The sequence below is a fragment of the Nothobranchius furzeri genome, chromosome 13, assembly GCF_043380555.1.
Source record: "Nothobranchius furzeri strain GRZ-AD chromosome 13, NfurGRZ-RIMD1, whole genome shotgun sequence".
Classification (NCBI taxonomy): Eukaryota; Metazoa; Chordata; class Actinopteri; order Cyprinodontiformes; family Nothobranchiidae; genus Nothobranchius; species Nothobranchius furzeri.
Genome location: NC_091753.1, coordinates 51177624 through 51203449, shown reverse-complemented (window position 1 = coordinate 51203449; position 25826 = coordinate 51177624). Strand labels below are relative to the sequence as shown.

The window sequence follows — 25826 nt, the reverse complement described above, 5'->3', positions numbered from 1 at the left end:
CCCGCTTCCCATCCTGGATGAACTTCTTGTGCAGCGGGAAGAGAACTCGGTGGCGATCCAGAATTTCTTTAGGAAACTGGTCGTTTACGCTGTAGTCTTCACCTTTAAGCTCTCTCCCGTGGCTTTTAACAAGATCTTTCTGCTTAAAGTGTTCAAATTTAGCCACAATGGGACGAGGTCTTCTGCTGTCTGTTCTTCTGGCTCCAAGGCGATGTACCCGATGAAAGGTGATGTTTTAAACCGTTTCCTCAGGTATCCATGTGGGTGTGGAGAAAGTTCTTGATGGTTTGTTCGCAATCCTCCGCTTCTCATCCGGTCTGCTCTGGAAGGTCTGCGAACACCAGGTTATCTCTCATGCTGCGTGATTAGAGATCCAGAACTGTCTTCTTTAGAACTTTGTTGTCCTGGGAGATCCGATCAGGGGCGGATTTAGCAATTTGGGGGCCCAAGGCGAACACAGACATGGGGCCCCTTACACTAAATTTTCAACAATCTTACCTTTAATTGGATTTGCAAAACTCTCCCCTCTTCTGACACGAGTTATTTTCACTTTTTATTAGTCCTCCTCTTTTTTCTTGTTTTTCTCTCCCTTTGAGTGCCTTCAATATTTGCTCTGCTTTCTTCTTCCTTTCAGTGATCTGCTCCTGTGCTTAACCTTAGTTTTTTTTTCTATTTTCCATTTTGGTCTGTTTTCCTCCCTTGAAACATTTTCCATTGTCTTTCCTTTCTGCTTCCTTTTGATGTTTACATCAAAAAACGACGTCACTTTCAGAAGTGAAAATAAAAGCTTTTATTAAGCATGATGCTTCTTTCTCTTATTGGAGCCACTAGGATAACTCCATTTCATGCTAAATGTTTTGACTATCGCTTTGAGTGTGTTACGAACGCCCCTGCCTCTCTTCTTCTTATTATTTGTGGTCTTATGGCACTTGGCAAACAACAATTTGGTGCATTACCGCCACCAACTGGATTGGAGTGGAATGACCACCAATCACTTCCTGTTTGTGCATCGCCGTCTTAATAACGCTCTTATGACCATAATTATAACAGGGCCGCCTGGTATGTTTTTAATCTTATGGTTGTAAAATTGCAATAAAAAGTGCAAAGTGTGTGTAACTCTTCTTTTTTCAGAACAACCTCAGCTTTTAGTGTATGGTTTGTATTTAGAATTTATTTATTTAAAATTCAGCTTAAAAGTGAAAAAAAGCAAAAAAATGGATTAGAATTTTTTACATTTATTACTGAACAGGAACTTCAAAATTACTGGGCAAACAATTTAAACTTTGAACTGTAATGCATCTAATCCTAAAAAAGTGTGAACCTTGGTATCTTTTTTAGCTGTTTTTAAGACCATTTATTTTTGTAAACTTTCAGACGTTTTTATTTGATGTGGTAGACCTTAAAGCAGTTTCTCTCCAGCTACAGGCAGAGTCCCACTCTGCACACCTCACACTGCCATGGGGTGCTTCTCTGGCACACCGTGCACTGCTATACCAAAAACTTTTGTTTTAGCAAAAAAAATTATTTATTGTAAAAAGATAAATAATGCTGGAATGAGGCTGAATCTTACAATTAGCAAATAGTTGAGGGTTGTTCAAATAAAAAAATAAAATATAAAGACGGAACAAACATTCATACCCTGGTTCACCGGAGATCTGTCCTTCTTCATGGTCACTGTCTTCAGATATAAGCCTTCTGGGACACCTAATAGATCGTGTTGATTTTCTTTGAGGCATTTCCATAATTTCATGCTGGTTTTTATGCTGATTAGCTTCCCCGTTCCGTTATCCGCTTTCACCGCGGTGCTGCGCTCCGTTTCAATCAGGCTGTACAGCAGGATTTCCCCTCATAGCGATATTTTCCCTAACTCTGATTGCTTCATGCTATAGATCGTTGGAAAGCTGCTTTTATGTACTTTTAGGAACCGTTAAAATTATTTGAATCTGGTCAGCCATTCAAAAGTTATAAAACAGAGCATTTTGGATGACAAACTCAGCACGTCTCTGAATCTGTGTTGTGATTCGTTGCGCTCAAGACAGGGAATCCCGGTGGCTACCATAATGTATTGTATATGCACAAAAAGCCCCATTTTTAATCTTTTCAGCACTTTTGGAATTTTAATGATATCTTGAATGGTTCAGGAATTATGATAATGAGATGTGCGCATGTCCAATCCCGTCTGCAGCCACAGGTTGGTAATAAGAATATTGTGGCATTAACAGAGGGGTGCGGGCGGTCAGGGCTAGGGGGCCCCCCAACACAAGGGGGCCCCAGGCAGCCGCCTACCTATGCCTAATGATAAAACCGCCTCTGGATCCGATCTAATCCTGCAGTCAAGGAGGAAACCGATTACCCTATTACATTTAAATTTCATGGTTAAACAGTACATGTTAAAATCTAAGCTCAGCTCGGCAGTGACCTAAAATACATAAATATAATTTTACTTACCGAAAAAAATGAAGTGGAGACTCCTTGGACGCTCTATTAGTGCAATTAATGCCACAGGAAGTCATTTTGTCCAACAATTGCACAAATAATATCCAAAAAAGAATACACAAACACAGAGACTCAAAATCCCGGAGCAGTTTCCAAGCCAGGCCGAGGCTCTACTGAGGCCTTTCCCCGGAGCTAGCTCTGCAGATTTGCTCGCTTCTGACACCAGCCCCTAGTGGATGAGGGTGGAACTGCAATTTTTGGTACTTCCGGGTTGGCCTCAATTTTTGAGCCACATTGTGGGAGCTTGAAGTCACTCCACACAAAGCTATAGAGACAAGTGTGTGTGTAAGTGTGTGTGTGTATATACACACTCAACAAAAATATAAACGCAACACCTTTGTTTCTGCTCTGATTTTTCATGAGATGGACTTAAAGATCTAAAATTCATTCCAGATACACAATTTTACCATTTCTCTCAAACATTGTTCACAAATCAGTCTAAATGTGTGATAGTGAGCACTTCTGCTTTGCTGAGATAATCCATCCCACCTCACAGGTGTGCCACATCAAGATGCTGATCCGACATGATGAGTAGTGCACAGGTGTACCTTATACTGCCTACAATAAAAGGCCACCCTGGAATGTGCTGTTTTGTCTCACAGCAAAATGCCACAGATGGCACAAGCATTGAGGGAGCGTGCAATTGGCATGCTGACAGCAGGAATGTCAACCAGATCTGTTACTCGTGCATTGAATGTCCATTTCTCCACCATAAGCCATCTCCAAAGGCATTTCAGAGAATATGGCGGGACATCCAACCGGCCTCACAACCGCAGACGACATGTAACCACACCAGCCCAGGACCTCCACTGTGCACTACTCATGATGTCAGACCAGCATTCTGATGTGGCACACCTGTGAGGTGGGATGGATTTTCTAAGCTAAGCAGAAGTGCTCACTATCACACATTTAGACTGATTTGTGAACAATGTTTGAGAGAAATGGTAATATTGTGTATCGGGAATGAATTATAGATCTTCAAGTCTGTCTCATGAAAAATTGCAGCAGAAACAAAGGTGTTGTGTTTATATTTTTGTTGAGTGTAGATACCAGCCTAAGTGCTGTAAAGACGTGATCATGGGCAACAAAATAGTTCACAATCAGTAAAAATCCCTGTTAAACAGTAAATACAATACATTCAATAACAAAAAATAACCATTACATTCAGCCACCCCACAGAAACAAAATCCAAACTAACTGAAGATGCTTAAACTGAAATGATTATTTCCGCTTTTGTGTTTCTCATCTTAAATATTTTGAGCAGGTTGAAGTTTTCAAAGGTTATTTGACTCACAAGGCAAGAATGTTGGTGAAGGTCCTCGGTCAACCACGTCATCTTGTCCAGTAACAAAAAGGCAAGTGGACTGTGGTGGGGGTTTTATTCTTCAGACATAGCAAAGATCCATTTCATGACATATCTTTAAATTATTATTTTTTTAATGATCAAAGACTGAAAAAATGTTATGGATTGTCAGAAGGTAAACAATGCTTTGAGTTTTTGGACTCCAAATAAAAAAAATGGAATCAAATGTAAAAATGCTAGTACAAACTGTTTTCCTTATTACACATGCAAAGACATATTCACACCAAGACAAAAACATGGCGTCATGTCTGCATCCCTGCCCCACCTTTATCCACAGCACCAAAGCATCTCTCTCTCTTTTTTTTATGTCTAATAGGCTGTCTCATAAACCATAAATACAGGTTCAGGTCTGAAATTTTCTAGCATGTACATGAAATATTACTCTGTGATTTGGTTGGATCAGATGGCATGGAAAAGACTAGGGCAGTGTTTTGTACTTATAAAGCTGCAGCTGTTAGTGTCTTACTCCCAGACCGAGGACATGTTGTGCAGCCGAATGGGAGATCCTGAGATCCCACAGCTGTCTAGGGATGGAGAAATTATACTGGCAGGATTCTTTTATTTCCACGTCAGTTGGAAGACCAAACAGAACACATACACACAGAAACCCTCGCCACTGGAATGCATCAGGTAACAAATACAAGAAACATGATCATTCACCTTTTTCTGTCTTGTGACTTAATGCTGTTTTATGAATTTGTTCCATGAATTATTACATCTGCATCAAAGTAAATTGTTTTTTTACTACAACGATTTATTTTTCTTTGACTAAAGCTTGAATTTGCGAGGGTTCCAGTATGCTCAGGCTATGCTTTTTGCCATTGAGGAGATTAACAACAGTACAGAGCTGCTGCCTGGTGTTTCTCTGGGATATCATGTTTATGATACTTGTGGGTCTGTTACCAGAAGCATAAAAATTGCACTTGCTTTGATCAATGGTAATGAAAATACATCTTCATTGTCAGATGAGTCATGCATCAGACCTGTCCAAGTACAGGCTATAGTGGGAGAAAGCTCTTCCTCTCCCAGTACAGCAGTAGCTACTGTTATTGGGCCATTACACATCCCACTGGTAGGTAGATTTGATTCAATCAAAACCATACCATAAAGTAATTAACAATGATCCACTAATATGAAATGACATGATTTATTGCACGTTTAAATGATTTATTTGGTATTTTAACTCATTTTGCAGATACAGATTAAGTGTGTTTCTTTCAGATCAGCCACTTTGCCACATGTGCTTGTCTCAGTGATAAATCCAAATTTCCATCCTTTTTAAGAGTGATACCCAGCGACTACTATCAGAGCAGAGCTCTGACCCATTTGGTTAAATATTTTGGTTGGACTTGGGTTGGAGCCATTAGAACCAATGATGATTATGGCAACAACGGCATGGCAACGTTCACAGAAGCTGCACAGCAGTTCGGCATCTGTCTGGAATATTCTGTTGCTTTCTTTCGAACAGACCCAAAGGAAAAACTACAAAAGATTATTGACACTATTAAAGCTTCAACTTCAACAGTGATTGTTGCTTTTCTCTCTCCTCGGGACATGGAAGTGCTTATCTATGAGTTGTCCCTTCAAAGCATTACAGGGTTCCAGTGGGTTGGAAGTGAAGCCTGGATGTTTGATTCTAAAATTGCAGCCCTGAATACGAATCACGTCTTGGATGGAGCCATTGGTCTTTCTCTTCCCAAAGCACATATCAATAATTTTAGGGAGTTCATGCTGGATGTGAAAACACTCAATTCCTCAAATGATAATTTGTTCACAGAGTTCTGGGAGGCTTTATTCAGCTGCAAGTTTAAACAATCCCAATCAGAAATAATCCAGAAAGAATGCACCGGACAAGAGGATGTGACCGGAGTGCAAAACAGCTTTCCTGACATGTCGCTGATGCCAATATTTAATAACATCTATAAAGGAGTGTATGCAGTGGCCCATGCTCTACATGTTATTCTTCAATGTAATAAAACATGTAACAACAATGTGAATCTAAATCCATTAACGGTGAACGCTGCTTTTATGACAAAATTGACATTTAAATAAAAGTTCTAATTATGAATAGAATTTAATATTGTATTTTTTATTTTAACATTTTTTTTAGATTTTGAAGCACATTCAGAAGATTCACTTTAAGACAAAAGAAGGAGAAGAGGTTTACTTTAATGAAAATGGAGATCCACCTGCAAAGTATGAGATCATCAACTGGCAGCCAAGAGAAAATGGCTCTGTGGATTTTGTGACCGTCGGTGTTTATGATGCATCGTTACCTGCAGACAATCAGCTGAAATTCCTAAACAAGCCTTTAGTTTGGACACACAATTCAACTCAGGTTGTTAGCAAATGTTTCACTTCAGAAATGAGTTTTTTATTTTATTTTTCAATGAAATAATTGTGACTTCACTGACATTTAAACGAAACCTGTAAAGATAACATAAACATCTTTTTAATGTTGCTTTTATTCATGTAGGTCCCCGCGTCAGTTTGCAGTGAGACGTGTCGACCAGGAACACAAAAGGTTCTGCAGAAAGGAAAACCTGTTTGCTGCTATGACTGTATAAGCTGTGCAGAAGGAGAAATAAGCAACATTACAGGTTAGGATGTATTGTAAATTTTAATCATAGTATTATTCAATATTGTAGTATGGCTGTAATGTTGATTTATTTTGTTACATGAAGTGTTTTTATTGTTTCTAAAGTATCATTTGATTATTCATCTCTGATTATTCATATCTAACTTAAATATGAAAACAGTATCTGAGAGAAAGTTATTGACTGATTTTAATATTTGGGAAATGTTTAATAATGTCTCACAACACCCGTTTATTTCCCATAAAGTACCTGAGTTGTCATGATGTCTGCAAAAAACTTTGTTGCATTTATACAAACTGAAAATAATTAAACATTTTATTAATTTGCAGATTCTGTCACTTGTATGAAATGTCCTCTTGAGTTCTGGTCAAATGAAAGAAGAGATGCTTGTGTGGTAAAGGAAGCCGAGTATCTGAAATTTGAAGAGATTATGGGAGCCCTGCTGACTGCAGCCTCCTTGTTTGGAACATGTCTGACTGCTGCTGTAGCTTTCATTTTCTTCAGATACAGAAAAACTCCTCTAGTCAGAGCAAACAACTCCGAGCTGAGCTTCCTGCTGCTCTTCTCCTTGACTCTGTGTTTCCTCTGCTCTCTGACCTTCATCGGACGTCCATCAGAGTGGTCCTGCATGCTTCGTCACACAGCTTTTGGCATCACCTTTGTCCTCTGCATCTCCTGTGTTCTGGGAAAAACCATGGTGGTTTTAATGGCCTTTAAAGCAACACTTCCAGGGAAAAACATCATGAAATGGTTTGGGCCTACTCAGCAGAGACTCAGTGTTCTGGGTTTAACTTTTATACAAGTGATCATATGTATCCTCTGGTTGACCATTTCTCCTCCGTTTCCATCACATAACTTTAAGGAGTTCAAAGATAAAATCATCTTGGAGTGTTCTCTGGGCTCAGCTGTGGGCTTCTGGTCTGTGCTCGGGTATATTGGTTTCCTGGCTGTGTTGTGTTTTATTTTTGCTTTTCTAGCACGAAAACTGCCTGATAATTTCAACGAAGCTAAATTTATCACCTTCAGCATGTTGATATTCTGTGCTGTATGGATCACTTTCATCCCAGCTTATGTCAGCTCTCCTGGAAAGTTCAGTGTTGCTGTAGAAATCTTTGCAATTCTGGCGTCAAGCTTTGGACTGTTGTTCTGTATCTTCATTCCAAAATGTTACATCATGTTGGTTAATCCAGAAAAAAACACCAAGAAAAATGTGATGGGGAAAGGAGCACCAAAATGATTTTATCCACAGGAATCCTTTATTTCATCAGTCAATAATGTGATCAATCATTTGAATAAAGTCTATCTATCTGTGCTTCTGTCTGTGAAATGTTTATGGTATAACCACACAGGCTTGTGTGTGTACGGGGGTCCCAAGTTAAAATAGAGCCATTATCTCTAATTCATAATGCTGTCATCACGTTTCACCTCATGGCCATGTGTTCCCACATGACTCAATAAATCTTTATACCTCTTTTATAAGACAGACCATCGCGTCATTACAGAGTGATACATCCGAATTTGTGGGTCTCGTAAATGTGGCAAGGAGCAAAGGGGAAAAGTGATAAAACTTGATTCTGATGCGCTTAGCCTCGTAGTAATATTGCCGCATGAGGCCCTCGCCTCTGACGGCTAAATGCGTGTCAGCCCTGCTAATCACTTTGGAGCGACTGTGGGAGGCCCCCCCGCAAAAGAGGGTGTTCGCGTTAGTGACGTATACTGCACGCCGAGTGCCAGCCAGAAGGTATAGAAACTAGTGGTGGGCATAGATTATTTTTTAATCTAGATTAATCTCACTGTAATCTTGGAATTAATCTAGATTAATCTAGATTAAAATGTCTCATTCAAATTCTGCCAAAGGCATATGTGTGTGCTACCTAGATAATGAATAAAAGCAAGTATTTGAGAATGGAGGCGTATTTCTTGTTTCAATAATGCATCACAGACTGATTAAGCAGTTTTACTACGATAACTGATGATGAAAATAAATAATGATCAATAAGTATTTGTGTTTAATAGCTGTTTATTCAGTTCAATAAATTCTGCACTGTAGGTCTACAGAATAGGTCATGATTAACCATTTGGTCAATCAGTCCAAGCTCTGTTTCTCCTTCTTCCACCAGTCACTCAAGCAGACCAGCTTGTTCACATTGTCTGGTGACAAACTAGATCTTCTCTTCTGCACAATATGGCCTGCTAAAGAAAAAAGTATATATATATATATATATATATATATATATATATATATATATATATATATATATATATACACACATACATACAAACATACATACATACACACACAAACTATCTGGCCTGGGGAGGGGGTTAAATTTCTGGGGTGCCCTTCCAATGCCCCCCTTTAGTTTGCATGTAGGATCGCCTCTGGTGAATTGGAGCGAGAGCTGGAAATGATGCCACAGCTCACCTGTATGAGCAGAAGTCAACTGTTGCTGTTGTTGTCTCTGAAAACGGCAAGGGGAGTTATACTAGCTCAACTTTTCTAAACAAATGTAAAAATTTCTGAGTAAAACGTTTATTATTACAGGTGAGTTTGAGTCGATGCCACATGAACAACGACCTGTAGAAACAATTGATCACTTCATCACAATAAACAGCTGCTAAAAGAGCTAAACTTAGTTGGAAACCGCACCTGTCTGAGAAAGTATTGTCTCGGTTTTCTTACATCCGAGCGGTGCTTCGGCCGCGGACAGTGAAGTGTGGCCCGGCTGGAAATGTCGGAGGTAAACAAAACAAAATAAAAAGAATGAAAGTCAGATTTATGGATTAAACTCTGGTGAAAGTACATAAATTATTTACTTGTCCCGCGCGATGAGAAGGGAGAAGCGCTGCTGGTGGCGAAGGTGCGACTGTTCGGCTGCATGGAGAACATTAAACTCCGCAAGCCTGGCGTCCATCCATACGTACAATGATCTGCGCCGAGTACACATCTGCGCCAACCAGGTATCCATCCGCGCAATGTGAAAGTCATCATAGCTTACTTAGTATAGACCCAGATCCCAACCCAACTTTGAGAATAGATAACCGGCGTCTTTTTTTTTATCGCGCGATAAGAGTCTGGCTTTGCCGCAGCGCGATAACGCCGATAACGGCCCACCCCTAATAGAAAAACATATAAACATGGCCTCTCACTAGGATCTTTCAACTACCTACAACGTGGCAAACTGGACGGACGCGGATACCATGGAGCTTTTGGCCGTGCGAGCACACGAACAGATTAGTCGCCTTTTTATGGGGACGGTGAGACAGCCAGCTGTTCGACAGAGTGGTGAAAACACTGGCTGAGCGGGGTGTCAAGCGAGAAAACAAGCAGGTGACATCAAAGCTAAAGATCCTGAAAAAGAAATTTCATCAATCTGTCTGACGCTGAATGCGCGACCCTGTACGTCACATGTGGGGGGGCCACCCAGTGACCTCCCTATATCCCGTCTTGGTTTGAGAGATGCCTGATGGCAGTATTGTCATGTTTTGGAGGGATGTTAAAACGCAAAATGCAGAACCCAGGATGACACGAGGCAGGAGTGGATACGAAGAAAAAAATCATTTTATTGTAGGATAAACAAAATTAAATCCAATTAAAGGCAGGGAGCCAAAATCCAAAAATCCAGAACATGAGAACCAAAGCCCACTTAGAGCACAAACTGGGGATGGGACAGGAAGCTCACACAGAGCACCAAAACAACGCTGAACAAACAACAATGGACCGACAAGACACTGAGGCAAGACAGGGCTTAAATAAACTGGGGCATGATGGGAGGCAGATGAGCTGCATGTGTGTGGGGAGAGGACCAGGTGTAAGCAATATTTAATCAGGGAGGGAACTCACATGACCTAAGAAAAAACCTAAAAACAAGAAAAGCAACCACATAACAAATATTCTAAAGGGAAGGAGAACTACAAAGACTGGTGGGACAAAACATATAAAAGAGACTAATAAAATGAAAGGCTTAAACTATAAACACTGCAGAGGGATGACTGGCTGCAGAGGGGTGACTGGAGAAGACCAAGGTCTGCTTTCCACAGGAGCCGTCAGCAGCACGTTACTGCAGCAGCACGTCTTGCTCACGTAAACTGCTGCTTGGCCCTTCCCACGAGACACAAAGCAGCAGGGGAAGCAGCTGTCACCGACAGAGCACAAAGTCACGCGACATTTGCAAAATCACGCGTGACGTCGTTAGTAAACACAACAACGGGCAGGAGAAAAGTACAACATGGCTCCAAAAGGTTTGTGTCTTACGTTCTGTCCATTTCATAGTCGCCAATATGTGTATGTTAAGTCAGGGAATATGCCAATCTGCTCAAAGTTCAACTGAATAATGTTAGTGGCGATCCGAGGTACTGTAGGAGACGTTTTAGGGCTGCTCCCTCCGAGCGTATTTCTGGTTTTGGAGTAGTTCATAGCGGGGGACTACAAACCCAGTCTAGAGCCATAATTAATAAATAATTAATCAGTTAATACAGTTGTACATGCCTAATAATTTTGTATTTAACTGACATGAGACTCATTTAAGTTCATTGTGTTTTACGTTTAAATTCTAGTGGCTTTCAGTAGAAGGAAAGTGCTTGCGCTTGCTGTCCTGCTTCCAAAATTGCAGAGAAGACGAAAGTGTAGGTTCTGGGTTCATCCCCTCAACCAGCGGAGGAGACAGCAGGGTGATTTCCATCATCTTGTTGAGGAGCTGAGGCTGGACAGCCAACGCCATCATCAGTACTTCAGAATGAGTGCAGCACAACTTGACAACATTCTGTCCATCATTGGCCCTGAACTGACAAGGCAATCAACGAACTACAGAGCTCCCATAGAGCCCAAACAGAGGTTGGCTGTTGCAGTGAGGTAAGAAAAGTAATCAAAGCACTTCTTTCTCACCAGTTTTTATTTTCTAATGAAAACCCAAAATTATTTCATAAAATCAAATAGAACTTGTATTATATAATAAAGTTACAAATATACAATGAACTTTGTTTCAAAATATCAAAGAACTTAAGAACCAAAGGCAAGAAAAGACAAAAAAAAAAAAAAGAAAGACAAAAAAAAAAAGACAAGAAAAAAATGAACAATTAACTCTGTATATTACAGGTGTGTAAAATGACCAGCACTAGTGCTTGGTCCTTCCATTTCTTCCTGGGCTTGAGTCAGCAGTTGTGTGTATGGTCCGACTGTTCTGTTAAATGTGGGTTGGGTACTCTGAAACTGTTGGAAACCTGAGGATCCAGGGGCGTGACTGTGGTGACATGTAATGTTGGACAGTATTGGAATTTGAGGGGGTCCTGTAAAATGGAGAGCAGTCTGTCACCTATGTCATCACATGTTTGCTGTGACATCCTGGGGGCGTTTAGCGCCTCGGTGAGCAAACATGGGCTCAGTGGGGCTTCGTGGCCTGGTGGACGTTCCTCTCTCTGTAGAAGTGAGTGGAACGGGATAAATGGATGTATTCGGCTCCTGGGACGTTGGTTGTGTGCAGACTGTCTCCTCAGCTTCAACCAATGATGGGGTGCTTTTCCGATCCTCCACAAAAAGAGGTGATGGTTGACGCATGCTGCCGATGGACCTACATCACATAAAACAGAAAAAGATCAAATAGGAAGATCAACAGAAAAACATCCTTGTTAGTAATAATTTCAAACATACTTTCTTGGCTGGAGGTGGGGTAACAGAAAGGGCATAGCCACACTGTAGTTCCATTCCTTCTGCGAACCTCCAGCTGATCCACTGGGCAGGGAACCCTTTTTCTTGCTTCTTACAAAAGAGTCCCTCAGCACTTTCCATCGCTGCTTGCAGCTGTCAACTAAAAGAAAAAGGAGAAAGATGTAAAAAGAACAACTTATTTTCACACCCAAATTCTATTTTCTTTTGTCTTCACAGGTTTTTGGCATCAGGGGACTCGATGACAAGTCTAGCATTTAGCTACAGACTTGGCCTAACCACTGTGTCAAACTCTGTCCACATGGTGTGTGCCGCGGTTGTGAAGCTAATGATGCCAAGATTCGTGCCCATCCCATCGGAGGAAACCTGGAAGGAGGTGGCTAAAGGCTTTTGGAACAAGTGGAATTTTCCAAACTGCCTAGGAGCTACCGATGGGAAACATGTCATGATACAGGCTCCACCACTGTCTGGAAGTCAATACTTCAACTACAATAAGACCTTCTCAATAGTGCTTCTTGCAGTGGTTGATGCTGACTACAGGTTCAGGATAATCCAGGTGGGGTATTCCGGAAGAACCAGCGATGATGGTGTGTTTGCCGGATCAGAAGTGGGAAAAGGAATGGAGAACGGAACCCTTCAGGTCCCAGCCAGTGCCACTCTACCGGGGGCGGCTCACCTGGGTGCTGTGCCATTCGCCATGGTGGGAGATGCAGCTTTACCCTTGAAGACCTATCTCATGTGACCTTACCCAGGGAAAAGTCTAAGTCATGAGAAAAGAATATTTAACTACAGACTCTCAAGAGCGAGAATGGTGGTGGAAAATGCCTTTGGCATTCTGGCCTCAAGGTGGAGGATATTTTATCGGAGGATTAACCTGTCTCCAGACCACGTTGACCCACTGGTTGTTACCGCTTGCATCCTCCACAACTTCCTACTTAACCCAGCAGACAACCAAATACTGCTGAATGAGGCAGAGCAGCAAGGGAGAGAGATGGCTGCAGTGCAAAACATGGGAGGAAACAGAGCCGGAAGAGCTGCGTGGGATGTCAGAGGAATCCTCACCACCTTCTTCAACTCCCCCGAAGGAAGTGTGCCATGGCAGGACAGGATGGTTTGAGGTGTTTAACCACAGCCTGCTGTATAATATGGCATTGTAATTATTATGAATACAGGAACCTTCCAGTGACCCTTTTGAGATGAAAAGTAATATTTTGTGACCATTTATGAGTTATAAATTGCTAGGACTGTAAACTTGTTAGTTGATTCTTTGTTGTATTTGGATACTTTTTCAGAAGAATGTGTTGAGTTTTTTTATTTTTATTAAAGAACATTTTTGTTGCAACGTTATGAAACATTGTGAAGTTTTAATCTATCTTTTATGGCTTTCTCTTCATTTCTAAGTGCCCTTGCAATGTTCTAGCACATGAATGAAGTAGCTTGTGAAACACAGTGTTGGCCTTGTCTTTAAACAAAGGCTGAAACGTCATGCTTCAATCACTTCTCCCAGGTTCCTAGGTCTGTGTTGGAGTTTTATAAATGGTTGAAACCTCAATTTACAAGTATCATACATGTTCTTACGGTACACAGGAATAGTTGGTTGAAATAATTAAGGTTAAACAGCTACAGCTACAAATATGACACTGATATAGAAAATAATAAGTACAAAAATATAGGCCTGGTGTTAATGGTGTATTAAAAATGACAAACAGTATTTATTTAGGTATTAGTTAATTGTAGTTTAATTAAAACGTCAAGACCCATATATTTTAGATAGCACGACTGACAGAGGTCCATAAAGAAAACAAATCACTTAATAATTAGCATAAACTCACCATCTTGCCCCAAAACTGCAGATATGTCACTCCATGCATTATCCTTCTTGACGTTGTCTTTATAAAAACTGTGACTGGGGTCAAACAGGATTGGGTACTTCTCCACTTCTGTAATCAACCTTTCGTCGTCCGTTATGGAAATACAAACGAGACCACTAACCAGGTGACAACTTCTCTTTTAAAGTAAAGCAACCGGAAGGTAGTACGTTACTTTATTCTGAAAATCTCGGGAGCTTCTCTCTATTTCCGCGTCCAATTTCCTGTCCTTCCTTCCCCCAAAATGTCGAACTTGACCCGTTTCAGAGGCGTCGCGCGTAGAAAATAGGCCCGGCGCGTAAAGGCCGCGACATGCTGCTCCTGAGATGCGGCCGACTCGCGCTGCTGACGGCTCCAGTGGAAAAGGTTCTGTTGACCACAGCGGTTCCTATCAGCAGCTATGACGTGCTGCTGCAGTAACGTGCTGCTGACGGCTCCTGTGGAAAGCCGGGGTCAAGGAACACAGGACCTGAGAGATATATTTGGAACGCTGAAGACCAGGGGACAAATGAGGAACACAAAGAGACACATAAATGAAACGCAGACAAAGGACACATGAGGGCGCTATGAAACACAAAAGGAGAACCTGGAGTGGGAACTGGAGGGGCTGGGGAACAAAGGGACACAGAACATGACAAGTAAATTCTAGCTTCAGCTTTGCTACTATAAATGCCAAAATCCTCCCCAGAGAGCTGCGGTAAATCCTGTTTTGCAAACGCTATGGTCCTGTAAAAACAGCTATTGTGTGTGTGAGAAGTGTGTCTGTGGTTTATTTATATAAACAGTTTTTGAAAAAAAAAAAGTTTTTGTGTATTTCTGTTTTTCTCAAGCACATCTCACAGTACAAAAATCAATGGAGAGCTCTTATACTGCACAAAGTATTCTTCTGCCCAACATATACTTTCTAAATCACACCTATTTTATCACCGCCTCATATTATATTGATTATCTTTGCTTACAACAGAAAAAAATGAACTGCTTCCCTTGAACCATTGTTGAAATGTCTGAACAATCAAGAACCCCTATATATGGTGAAAAACTCACTGGCTTCATAGAGCGAGATTTTTCTGTTTTATCAGGATGGGTTCTTAAAAAAAACACTTTCATGCATTGACTGGCAAATGAAATGGTAGCTAATAAGAGAAACACAGCACTACTAAATAACACTGTACAAAACAGTTTACTAGACTAATGCTCTCAGACTAAGAAAAGCTGAAACTCGTCTAAACCACAATCCCAATTCAATTTGAAACTGTTGTTTAAGTCACCCAAAAAAAAAAATTAATGAATCAATCAAATAATCTGAAAAGATAAAGATGTGACTCCAAGTTAGATAATACATGCCTCACTATACACAACTTAATCAATTTCCCTCTGGGATTAATAAAGTATTTTTGAATTGAATTGAATTTGAACTGCCCCCTGAGATTTGGTCCAGGATACAAAAAAACAAAAAACAAATGCAAGCTCATGAGAACTCCAACCTGCACTAGGAACAAGCTCAACATTCAAAACGATTTTCTAAAATCCTACTGCTGCCAAAGTACCAACTTCTTAAATTACTTTTGCAAACAGAACGGGTCATTGGGCAGCTAAGGTAGCTTCACTTTCTGTTTCGCTGCTCACTCCACAAAAAAGTTAGCTAGAAGTTGGTTGGTTGGTGATGAAAACAATTGTATAAATCTCCAAGTGCTTTCAAGTAGCATACGTTGAGAGAAGTAGTGCACAAACACACCAGTGGAGGACTTGGTAGTGATGTTGTACAGTCTGAGTAGTGACCAACGATGTGTGATATGTTTTTGAATCGGCCCAGGTACTTGTTACTAGTGGAAATACCTTAGAACCAGGCTGAACTGGGTAGGTTCTGATAGAAAAGATCCATTACTGAGCTGAAATAGTTTGGTTCAACAGAAAGCTTTTCAGTGTGCTATTTATCTCCAGCGGTCAATGGGCAACCAGGCGGGGTACACTCTGGACTGAGAGCCAGTCCATCGCAGAGTAACAACACATTTCAACACAAAAAACTACGCACATCTTGTGGTTTTGAGGTTAAAATTTTCTTATATGGCATAGTCCACATTTAGAAAAAGGAATTCTCAACCATTATTTTGAAGATTTAAATTTGAACCCTCCCACTGTCCTCAAGGGTGACCTTGCCAGGAAAGTTGACCATTGAGCAGGGTTGATGGTTTATCTCTTGAGGTCCACGTGGCAGGGTGGTGTCATGTAGACAAGGGTGACTTGTTCTGTCAGCATTGTAAGTTGGCACCACTGTCAGATTCAATCAAAGGTGTCACAAGTCACTGTTGTGCAAGTCACAAGAAAGTCACAAGTATTTCCAGTAAAGTTTCGAGTCTAGTCCAAGTCAAATACAACCAAGTCCAAGTCGAGTCCAAAGTCAATGATGTGGAAGTCCAAAAAACCAAGTCAAGTCCAAGTCCTTAACTTTGAAATTTCAAGTAATAATCAAGTCACCTGTCCACTTTCAATTTAATGGCAATGATGATAAATAAATTCCAGAAGTAAAGCTTCTCAAAGCTTAATTCATGTGCTCAAACAAGCAGGAAGTGCAACTGAAACAGATTATAAACAAAGTGCTGCTGCATTTAGCAGTACACCATCAAACCCAGAACGAAGAGTGATTCATGATTTTTATCCATGTCGTGCCACTCTTGTGCTAAAATATCAACAATGCTCAAGTCATCATCAAGTTAACAGATGCAAGTCGATTCAATTCAATTCAAGTTTATTTATATAGCGCCAAATCACGACAAGAGTCATCTCAAGGCACTTCACATAATAAACATTCCAATTTAGGAAAGTTCATTAAGCCAATCAGAAATAATGTTTCCTATATAAGGAACCCAGCAAATTGCATCAAGTCACTGACTAGTGTAGTGATTATACAGCAATCATCATACTAAGCAAGCATAAAGCGACAGTGGAGAGGAAAACTCCCTTTTAACAGGAAGAAACCTCCAGAGAATCCTGGCTCAGTATAAGCAGCCATCCTCCACGACTCACTGGGGATCGAGAAGACAGAGCAGAGACACACACGCAATGTGTGATTCAAGTCACAAGTCATTGGCGTTCAAGTCCAGGTCAAGTCATAAGTCTTTATAGATTTTATCAAGTCAAGTCAGAAGTTATTAAAATAATGACTCAAGTCTGACTCAAGTTCAAGTCATGTGACTTGAGTCCACACCTCTCTGGACTCAAGAATGCCACATGGGCAGTCTGGGCCTGGCAGTGGCGGAAGCTGTGGTGCTAGTTGAGTCTTTGTCCAGGTGCTGAAATAACCATTAGCACATGCTTTTAAGATAATTGTAGTGGGGCTTCATTACACAAGCATGGAACGGTGGGAGAGGATTAGGATTATGTCATGTCATTCCTCCTGCCCCACCTTGTAAATCTGCCCAGTAGTTTTATTAATAATTCATGACGTGATGGTAAAGTAATACCATTTCAAGTCTGCATGGTTGTTCAGGAGATGCAAGCCATTGCTCACTACCTGAGATGGCATAATGTCCTCACAGAAGCGGTCAGAGAAGAGAATTGTACTCTTACATCTACTGTTGATGATTTCTGTGTCTCAGTTTGAGGAGTCATGCAGACGGAGAGGAGATCCTGAGATCCCTCAGCTGTCTAAGGGTGGAGACATCGTGTTGGGGGGGATTTTCTATTTTCACAGCCGCTGGAATATCAAACAGAATTCCTACAAACAAAAACCCCAGCTACTGGAATGTATTAGGTAAAATGCAACACGTACTGTCTTGTTTTGAAATGAATGAATGCTTTTATTGAGCATTTTATTTGTTCTGTTTAAAAATGACAAATGCTGCTTTCATAACAGTATATTATGTTCTGATTCAAGTGTGAATTTCAGAGAGTTCCAGTTTGCTCAAGCTATGCTTTTTGCTATTGAGGAAATCAATAACAGTACCGAGCTACTTCCTGGGGTTTCTCTGGGATATCGTATTTATGATTCTTGTGGCTCTGTTGTCAGAAGCATAGCCGTTACACTTGCTTTGACCAATGATGACAACGTTGTTTCAGCCTCTGAAAAACCATGTAACCAGGCTGTGCACGCTATAGTGGGACAAAGCTCTTCCTCTCATAGCACAGCAGTAACTACTATTATTGGACCGTTGAATATCCCACTGGTGAGTCTATGCTGCATGTCTGAAAAACAGTAAACATCAAAAATACGTTTCAGCTGGCAAGTGCAAATGATTACCTTCTAATAGATACGATTGATTGTACATATATGGGTGCTGTATTATTTCCTTTCTTTCTTTTAGATCAGCCACTTTGCTACATGTGCTTGTCTCAGTGATAAATCCAAGTACCCATCGTTTTTCAGAACAGCACCCAGTGACTACTATCAGAGCAGAGCTCTGGCCCATTTGGTCAAACACTTTGGTTGGACTTGGGTTGGAGCTGTTAGATCAAATGATGATTATGGCAACAACGGCATGGCAACATTCACAGAAACTGCCCAGCAGCTCGGCATCTGTCTGGAATATTCAGTTTCTTTCTTTAGAACGGACCCAACAGCAAAAATCCAGAATATAATTAACATTATCAAGACTTCAACTTCAAAGGTGATTGTTGCTTTTCTCTCTCCCGGGGACTTAGAAGTATTTATACAGGAGTTGTCTTTACACAAACTGTCATGGTACCAGTGGGTCGGCAGTGAGTCCTGGATCTTCGATTCTCACATCGCCACACTGGATAAACGTCACATTCTTGATGGAGCCATAGGCCTTTCCATCCCCAAATCACAAGTCAGTGGCCTTAGAGAATTCATGCTGGATGTAAAACCACTGAATTCATCAAATAATAAATTGTTCGTAGAGTTCTGGGAGACATTGTTCAGCTGCAAATTCAAACAGTCGCAATCAGAAAAGATACAGAAAGAATGTACCGGACATGAGGATCTGACTGGAGTGGAAAACGGCTTCACTGACATGTCACTGATGCCCATATTTAATAACGTCTATAAAGGAGTGTACGCAGTGGCCCACGCTCTGCATGATATCCTCAGATGTAATAGAACATGCAACACCAGCGTGACGCTGGATCCGTTAACGGTGAGCATCACTTTTTAAAATATCAAAGTGAAACATAAATGTCGCAGATTGCATAATTCTTCATTTGTGAAAGATTTCACACAGCATGGTGTTCATTTATTGTAAATGAAGTTTTTTTCTTTTAGATTTTGCAGCACATTCAAAAGATTCACTTTAAGACAAAAGAAGGTGATGAAGTTTACTTCAATAAAAACGGAGATCCACCCGCAAAGTATGAGATTATAAACTGGCAGCCAAAACAAAATGGCTCAGTGGATTTTATAACAGTTGGTCTTTATGATGCATCGTTACCTGCAGAAAAACAGATGACTTTTCTAAATAAATCTTTAAATATGGCACAAAATGTACAGCAGGTAAAACACACTGCAGTCATTTCTAGTGTTTTTCCACACTTTTTCTTTTATCATTCAGCCTGTTTTTGTTTCTGCAGGTTCCTGTATCGGTTTGCAGCGAGAAGTGTCCACCTGGAACACATAAGTTTCTGCAGAAAGGAAGACCGGTTTGCTGCTATGAATGTATAAGGTGTGCAGAGGGAGAAATTAGCAACATTACAGGTTAGCATGTTCCAGAAAAGTAGGTTGACTTTTTGTAATATTTTAAAATAAGAACTTTTTGAAGTTGTAGAGTAGAGTTGAAAATCATCCATCTTTTATCTGCACCTCTTACATCCTCTTCAGTATCCTGGGAACTGGTACCTAGCTGTGATTGGTTGAGAGTAACAACATTTCCACATGAGAGAGGTCATGGATCCAATCCAATACACTTTAATCATAAGACACATTTTAAATTACAGGGCTGAAATAAAAATGCTGCACTGTCCACATAAAACCTAGACAAATAAAACAAACACAGCTGGCAAATGAAGTACAGGTGTGTTATGAAAATGACAGGAAAACATGTAAGATTTTTAAACCACAAGGACAATAGTTGTCCTATAATAATGTTTTATTCAATGGTATAGTGCAGGGGTCACCAACTCTGGTGCTTGATGGCTACCATCCTGCACATGTTAGCTGTTTGCTCCTACACACCTGATTGAAATGAATGAGTAATTAGAAAGCCTGTGCTGAGTTAAAAGATTAAATTACTCCATTCAGGTGTGGAAGAGCAGGAAACACAAAGAGCTAGCAGGATGGTAGTACCTTGAGGAGTGGAGCTTAGGAGCTGCTGCTCCAAAGCCACAAATTCCTCTGACCTTCCACCATGAAAAGCAGAAATAAAGAAGCTAAGGATGCCTTTTTAATTTGCAACCAGTTTTCAGACAGGAATTGTTAGTCACAGGGCATGAAAAACAAAAATAAAGATTTAGATGATGTGCACAATGACAGTTCACCATTAACTTGCAGATTCAACCACCTGTCTGAGATGTCCCCTTGAATCCTGGTCAAATGAGAAAAGAGACACCTGCATAATAAAGGAGGCTGAGTTTCTGACATACGAAGAAATGATGGGATCACTTCTTACTGGTGTCTCCTTACTTGGAACATGTCTGACTACTGTTGTAGCTTTCATTTTCTTCAGATACAGAAACACTCCTCTAGTCAGAGCAAACAACTCCGAACTGAGCTTCCTGCTGCTCTTCTCCTTGACTCTGTGTTTCCTCTGCTCTCTGACCTTCATCGGACGTCCATCAGCATGGTCCTGCATGCTTCGTTACACAGCTTTTGGCATCACCTTTGTCCTCTCCATCTCTTGTGTTCTGGGGAAAACCATTGTAGTTTTAATGGCCTTTAAAGCTACATTTCCAGGGAAAAGCATCATGAAACTGTTCGGGCCTACGCAGCAGAGACTCAGTGTTCTGGGCTTCACTCTGATACAAGTGATCATATGTGTCCTCTGGTTGGCCATTTCTCCTCCGTTCCCATCTCAGAACTTCAAGGAGTTTAAGAATAAAATCATCTTGGAGTGTTCTCTGGGCTCAGCAGTGGCCTTCTCAGCTGTACTCGGGTACATTGGACTTCTGGCCGTTTTCTGTTTCATTTTTGCTTTTTTGGCTCGAAAACTACCCGATAACTTCAACGAAGCTAAATTCATCACCTTCAGCATGTTGATATTCTGTGCCGTGTGGATCACTTTTATCCCAGCCTATGTTAGCTCTCCGGGAAAGTTTACTGTTGCTGTAGAAATCTTTGCTATTCTAGCTTCCAATTTTGGATTACTAATTTGTATCTTCATCCCAAAATGTTACATCATATTAGTGAGACCAGAAAAAAACACAAAGAAGAATATGATGGGGAAAGGAGCACAGACATCCTTTTGAGAAGATAAACCATCTGATATTTTACAATAACAGTAATTGAAAACCAAAATACACCATTATTTTCTAAATAATTGAACAACTAATGACAGAACAACATCATGCTAAGCCAAAGGTTTTTTGTGTATTGAATGATCATTAAAACAAATCATCAAAACATGTTTTCTGTGACAACTGATTCTGGTTCCCATGTCCTTCTGTTACTCCTGGACCTCTCTGCTGCCTTTGACACAGTGGACCATGACATCCTACTTAGGAGGTTGGAGATAAGTTAGGGGGTAACAGGGATCCCACTTCATTGGTTCAGATCATATTTGTCAGATAGACAATTTAGTGTTCACATTGACAGCTTTTCCTCTCCATCAACTCCACTTTGCTGGGGTGTGCCTCAGGGTTCGATTCTAGGGCCACTCCTATTCTCGATTTAGTTATTGCCATCGGGGATGATTCTGACTAACCTTGGAATAAGTTATCACCTTTACAATGATGATTGCCAGATTTATCTGGCTTTAAGTAAACTTGACTCAACACGCCTCCTTGTCAACTGTACTACTGCAGTTAAAGGCTGGCTGTCGGAGAACTTCCTTTGCCTTAACGAAAACAAGACCGACGCCATTCTTTTTAATACAATAAATCCAAAGCATGCACCTGGTGACTACCCTCTACCTTTTTTAAATCTTAAATCCTGTGTATCCAGTCTGGGAGTGAAATTTGACTCTGATCTGTTAATGATTTCACAAATTAACTCTACAGTCCGGTCCTGCTTTTTCCAACTACGTCGCATCTCGCGCTTAAAGTCAATAGTCAAACGACCTCAGCTGGAGTCTAATGTTCACGCCTTTGTAACTACACGTTTAGACTATGCCAACTCACTACTTGTTGGTGTCAGCGCCTCAGCAATCGAGCGTCTACAGAGAGTGCAAAATGTGGCGGCTAGGTTCCTGACAAACATCTCGAGACGCTGTCACATTCACCCATCCTTGCACGCTTGCACTGGCTGCCTGTTAAATACCGCATCCAATTTAAGGTTTTGACCGTTGTCTACAACATTCTGAATGGTCAAGCCCTGGCTTATCTTTCAGAACTGATAAGGCCTTATGCTCCAACCAGAAACCTGAGGTCTGCAGATCATTTGCTTTTGTGCGTCCCAAAAATGAGGTATAAATCTCGTGGAGAGCGGGCCTTTGCATTCAGTGCTCCTACACTCTGGAATGCCCTCCCCCTTAGTGTTTGACAGGCCCCAGAACTGGGTCGATTTGTCGGTACTGAAGGCCTTCTTCTATCATTTAGCTTTTATTAATTTATCTAGTTTTTAGTGTTTTTACATTTTATTGTGGCTCAGAATTTTATTGTTGTATGTTTCTTTTACAATTTTTTAGATTTTACCTCTTACCTCCTATATGACTTTTATCTGTTATCTTGGGGGTTTGTCCTTTTTACTGTACAGCACTTTGGTCAGCTGTCATGCTGTTTTTAAATGTGTTATATAAATAAACATGGTATGGTATGTTCTCTGTGGAGAAAATGTTATTCCTAACCCTAAATCTGATTCATCTTTACCTTTGTGTGATATGTATATATGTATATATATATATATATATATATATATATATATATATATATATATATATACATATATATATATATATATATATACATATATATATATATATATATATACATATATATATATATATATATATATATATATATATATATATATATATATATATATATATATATATATATATATATACATATATATATATATATATATATATATATACATATATATATATATATATACATATATATATATATATATACATATATATATATATACATATATATATATATATATACATATATATATATATATATATATATATATATATATATACAATTTGTATAGCCTTCACAAAATATGTATTTACTATGAAATTAATTTAAATGTGACCATAGAAAGTCATTCATACATTTGCAGTTTCAGTCACCCCATACCTTTAGTGCCTAAAATAAGAAACTCTGTGCCCTGGGTGTTTGTACTTTCCTCAGTTTTCTCATAGATGAGTTAATTTACTGAAGTACATTTTATAAACACAGGCTTATCACTGTGTCATTAAAATTAAACAATCCTTTGAATAGAAAACGTATGTGAATAATGTATTTTAATCTACATCTCTTAGATAAAAAACTACTTTTAGCTCACCCCTTCACACACACACACACACACACACACACACACACACACACACACACACGTGTTTTGTATGAACCTAAGAGCAAATAAAAAAATGTCAGTTTGGCTATATGGTGTGCTGTCCTTGTACTGAAATCTCATGGATTTCCAGTGAAGTGTAAAACAAGGACAAAAAAACATGTTAAAATTCACAGAAAAGGGCGATCAGTGTTCATTACTGCCCTCTGGTGGCCAACACTTCTTGGAGCATGCATTAAACAACTCAATGCACTATGTTATCATTTGGCCACAGTAAAATCAGATCAAATCAAACTTTATTTATATAGAAATTTTTATGCATAGGATGCTACACAAAGTGCCTACAATATTAAAATGACCCATATAATCCACATTCCCTCCCTTTCCCACACTTAAAACAATTGTGACAGTTTCACCCCCAATCCACAAACCATTCCTAGACACACACACACACACACACACACACACACACACACACACACACACACACACACACACACACACACACACACACACACACACACACACACACACACACACACGTCCACATAACACATTAAAAGACCACAGTAAACACTAGGCTGAGCTCAGATTGGACAGGTAATGAAAGACACGCCATCAAGGGAGCCATCTGCCTCAACAGCAGCAGATCGACGGCAGCAGCCAAGTCACCAATCCAGGGCGCCCGGGGAGGGAGTGTGGTAAATACCCTAGGAGCGCCCCAGCCGCCGCCACCGACCAACGGTCCCGAGGCAGAGGGCTCCTCAGAGGAAATACTGGAAGGATTAAAATACGTAACATGTAAAATAATAAGAGCTAATATGGGAAATATGTAAAATGCATGATGTAAAATATACAATAAAATGTGATTATACAAATAAAACAACATACATGTGTAACACAACAGTAACTAAAAATCAATAAATAAGTAAAACAAGCAATGCAATAAATAGTAATCAGTTAAAAGCTAAACTAAAAAGGTGGGTCTTGAGCCTGATCTTAAAAACATGAACGCTCTCTGCAACCCTGAGATCCTCCGGCATCCCGTTCCAGAGGCGAGGGCCGTAATAACTGAAAGATGCCTCGCCGTGAGTGTGTGTCCTGACTTTAGGAATGACAAGGAGACGGCTGGCAGAGGAGCGCAGGGACCGCAAGGGTTCTTATGGTAAAAGAAGTTGTGAGAGATAAGACAGGCCAATACCATTAAGACACTTAAAAGCCAGGCTCCTTTCCAGCAAGAGTTGGACTCCGCCAAGGCTGCCATAGGTCACTGATTTGGTTTATAAATGTTATGGGCAGGATTACTCGGCACAGCAAAGGTGCTAAAGGGATACATTTTGATTGCTTAATTATCAGGTTTTCTGCTGAATTTTTTTCAAAAAAATAGCTAAAGACCCTTAGATTTAAAGCTGCTTTTACCAAAACTTTTTATTTTCTTCTTTTTAACTCAAATTTTGAATCGTTCATCTGTTTATGAAATTTTATAATTTTATGACTTTATTTTTTCTGATGTTAATCTGATTCTGTTTTGAGAGCATTTTGATTTGATGATGTTAATCTATTTATGATTTTATGACTTTGTTTTAGTTTGTTTTGATCTATGAAGCGCTTTGTGATTTTATGTCTGTGATAACTGCTACATAAATAAAATTTATTTACTTACTTTTGCAGATGATGTAGTCCTATTGGCTTCATCAGAGTGTGATCTTCAGCTTTTGCTGGAACGGTTTGCTGCTGAGTGTGAAGTAGCTGGGATGAGAATCAGCTCCTCCAAATTTCGAGACCATGGTCTTCAGCCAAAAAAGGGTAGAATGCCTTCTTCGGGTCTGGGATGAGGTCCTGTCTCAAGTAGAGGAGATTAAGTGTCTCAGAGTCTCGTCCATGAATGAGGAAAGATGGAGCACAAGATAGACAGAGGGATTGGTGCTGCTTCTGCATTGAAACGGGCATTGTACCAGTCTGTCGTGGTGAAGAGAGGACTGAGCCGAAAGGTGAAGCTCTTGATTTATTGGTCGATCTACGTTCCTATTGTCATCTATGGTCACAAGCTTTGGGTAGTGACCGAAAGAATGAGATTGCAGATACAAGCAGCTGAATTTAGTTTTCTCGGCAGGGTGTCTGGCCTCTCCCTTAGAGAAAGGGTGAGAAGCTTGGTCATCCGGGAGAGGTTTGGAGCAGATCCGCTGCTCCTCCACACTGACAGGAGCCAGTTGAGGTGGCTCAGGCATCTGGTTAGGAAGCCTCCTGGAAACCTCCATGTGAGGTTTTCTGA

General features: G+C 40.2%; 2 protein-coding genes across 2 annotated transcripts; both read left to right on the top strand.

Annotated features, from left to right (window-relative positions):
* Positions 1-4223: 4223 nt before the first annotated feature.
* LOC107380573 (extracellular calcium-sensing receptor-like) lies at positions 4224-7693 on the top strand. Its single transcript, XM_015951875.3, has 6 exons — positions 4224-4489; positions 4634-4931; positions 5081-5872; positions 5970-6197; positions 6336-6459; positions 6786-7693. Exons 1-6 carry the CDS (start codon positions 4224-4226, stop codon positions 7691-7693), a joined length of 2616 nt encoding a protein of 871 aa, XP_015807361.3.
* A 5233-nt stretch (positions 7694-12926) lies between these two features.
* Positions 12927-21722, top strand: LOC107380574 (extracellular calcium-sensing receptor-like). The gene is made up of 7 exons (XM_015951876.3): positions 12927-13229; positions 17523-17737; positions 17861-18149; positions 18288-19079; positions 19205-19432; positions 19510-19633; positions 20426-21722. The coding sequence occupies exons 1-7, from the start codon at positions 12927-12929 to the stop codon at positions 21337-21339; spliced, it is 2865 nt and encodes a 954-aa protein (XP_015807362.2). The 3' UTR covers positions 21340-21722.
* The last annotated feature ends 4104 nt before the right edge of the window (positions 21723-25826 follow it).